At 62.1% G+C, this 1,910-nt stretch overlaps 1 protein-coding gene across 1 annotated transcript; it reads right to left on the bottom strand.

The window, feature by feature from the left end:
• Positions 1-758: 758 nt before the first annotated feature.
• On the bottom strand, positions 759-1,308 carry MMP14 (matrix metallopeptidase 14 (membrane-inserted); the record flags this gene model as incomplete). The annotated part of the gene is made up of 2 exons (XM_010573471.1): positions 1,190-1,308; positions 759-1,066 (listed from the first exon to the last, which is right to left on the bottom strand). Coding segments are annotated over exons 1-2 (427 nt in total), but the record flags the coding sequence as incomplete, so codon positions are not given.
• Between the last annotated feature and the right edge of the window lie 602 nt (positions 1,309-1,910).

Genomic DNA, 1,910 nt, shown 5'->3' with positions numbered 1-1,910 from the left:
TCAATGGGGGGGGTCGGGGGGGTTGGGGTGAGGGTGGACATGATGGGAATGAGGAGAAGCTGGTATCCCCAAGGTGATCGCGACTGGGACAAAGTTGGCTCTAAATTGGGTCGAGGACACCCCTCCAGGTCTTACTGGGCCAAGGGGGGGCCCTAAATTGCGTGGAGGGGATGTCAATGGCCCTCACTGGGCCCAGTAGGGGTCAAACTGGGATGAGGACAAATCCTTGGACCTCACGGAACCATGGAAGACCCTAAATTGGGGCGAGGACACCCCCATGGCCATCGCTGGGTCATGGAAGACCCTATACTGGGACGAGGACAACCCATGGCCATCACTGGGTCATGGAAGACCCTATACTGGGATGAGGACACCCCCATGGCCATCGCTGGGTCACAGAAGACCCCATACTGGGACAGGGACACCTCCTTGGACCTCATGGACCCAAGAAGGACCCTAAATTGGACAAGGACACCCCCATGGCCATCGCTGGGTCACGGAAGACCCTATACTGGGATGAGGACGCCCCCATGGCCATCGTTGGGTCACGAAGGACCCCATACTGGGACAGGGACACGTCCTTGCACCTCCCAGAGCCGAGAAGGACCCTAAACTGGGACGAGGACATCCACGCCTCCCCGACCGGTCGAGACTTTGCCCCGTGACCTGGCCAAGGCCACCTCCAGCTCGCCCCGTCTGCTCCGAGGACGATCCCCGTTCAGGTCGAGGCCACCCCTCGCGCCCCCCCCCCAACTCACCACTGAGGTCATCGTTGCGGGCGGTCCAGGGCTCAGCACCATCGAAGTGGGTGTCTCCACCGATGTGGGGGCCGGGGAAGTAGGCGTGGGCTAGGAAGCCACCTTCCCCGTCGAATGGGGTGCTGTCCCCGTGGAAGCCCTCGGCGAAGAAGATCATGATGTCCGCCTGGGGTGCCCGGCCCTGCCGCACGTCCCCGTAGGGCACCTCCCGGAATCGCAACGGGGTGGCGGCCGCCCAAACGCTGAAAGCCCGACGGATGGCCCCGAACGTCCCAGCCTCCCCCACCTTGGGGGTGTAGTTCTGGATGCTGGAGGAGAAGAAAGCCCCGCCCCACCCCCGCAGAGCCGTCAGGGCCGCCGCCGCCACGGTCTCACCCGAAGGACGTTCTCCCGGTGTCCCCCCCACCCACCCGCGTCCACCGCGCCCTTACCAGAAGGTGATCTCTTGGTGTTCCCACTTCAAGCCCTGGATGGCGTAGCGCCGGCGCCGCACGTTGGCCTTGATTTCCGCCCCGAATTTGTCAGGGACGCCGCAGCGGGGGCGACGCATGGCCCTGTGGGATTGGCGGGGGAGAGGTGTCCGTCAGGGTCGGAAGACCTCAAAAGGGGGTGTGTGTCCCCTCGAAGGGCCTTGGCGGCGGTCGGAGGACCTACACGCCAACGACCGATGATGTTTGGACCCGCGACCCGACATGAGCTATTGCTAACGGCGGCTGGAGGACCTACGACCCAACTGCCGTCATCAATGGTGGCTGGAGGACCTATGACCCAACTGCCATCATCGATGGCACCTGGAGGACCTACAACCCAACTGCCATCATCGATGATGGCTGAAGGACCTACAACCCAACTGCCATCATTGACGATGGCTGGAGGACCTATGACCCAACTGCCGTTGACAGCAGATGGAGGACCTACAACCCAACTGCCATCATCGACGGCGACTGGAGGACCTACAACTCAACTGCCATCATCGATGGCACCTGGAGGACCTACGACCCAACTGCCATCATCAATGGTGGCTGGAGGACCTACGACCCAACTGCCATTGACAGTGGATGGAGGACCTACAACCCAACTGCCATTGACAGTGGATGGAGGACCTACAACCCAACTGCCATCATTGACGATGGCTGGAGGACCTACAACCCA

The sequence above is a fragment of the Haliaeetus leucocephalus genome, unplaced genomic scaffold (assembly GCF_000737465.1).
Source record: "Haliaeetus leucocephalus isolate CR32 unplaced genomic scaffold, Haliaeetus_leucocephalus-4.0 Scaffold390, whole genome shotgun sequence".
Classification (NCBI taxonomy): Eukaryota; Metazoa; Chordata; class Aves; order Accipitriformes; family Accipitridae; genus Haliaeetus; species Haliaeetus leucocephalus.
This window is presented reverse-complemented; position numbering and strand designations above follow the sequence as displayed.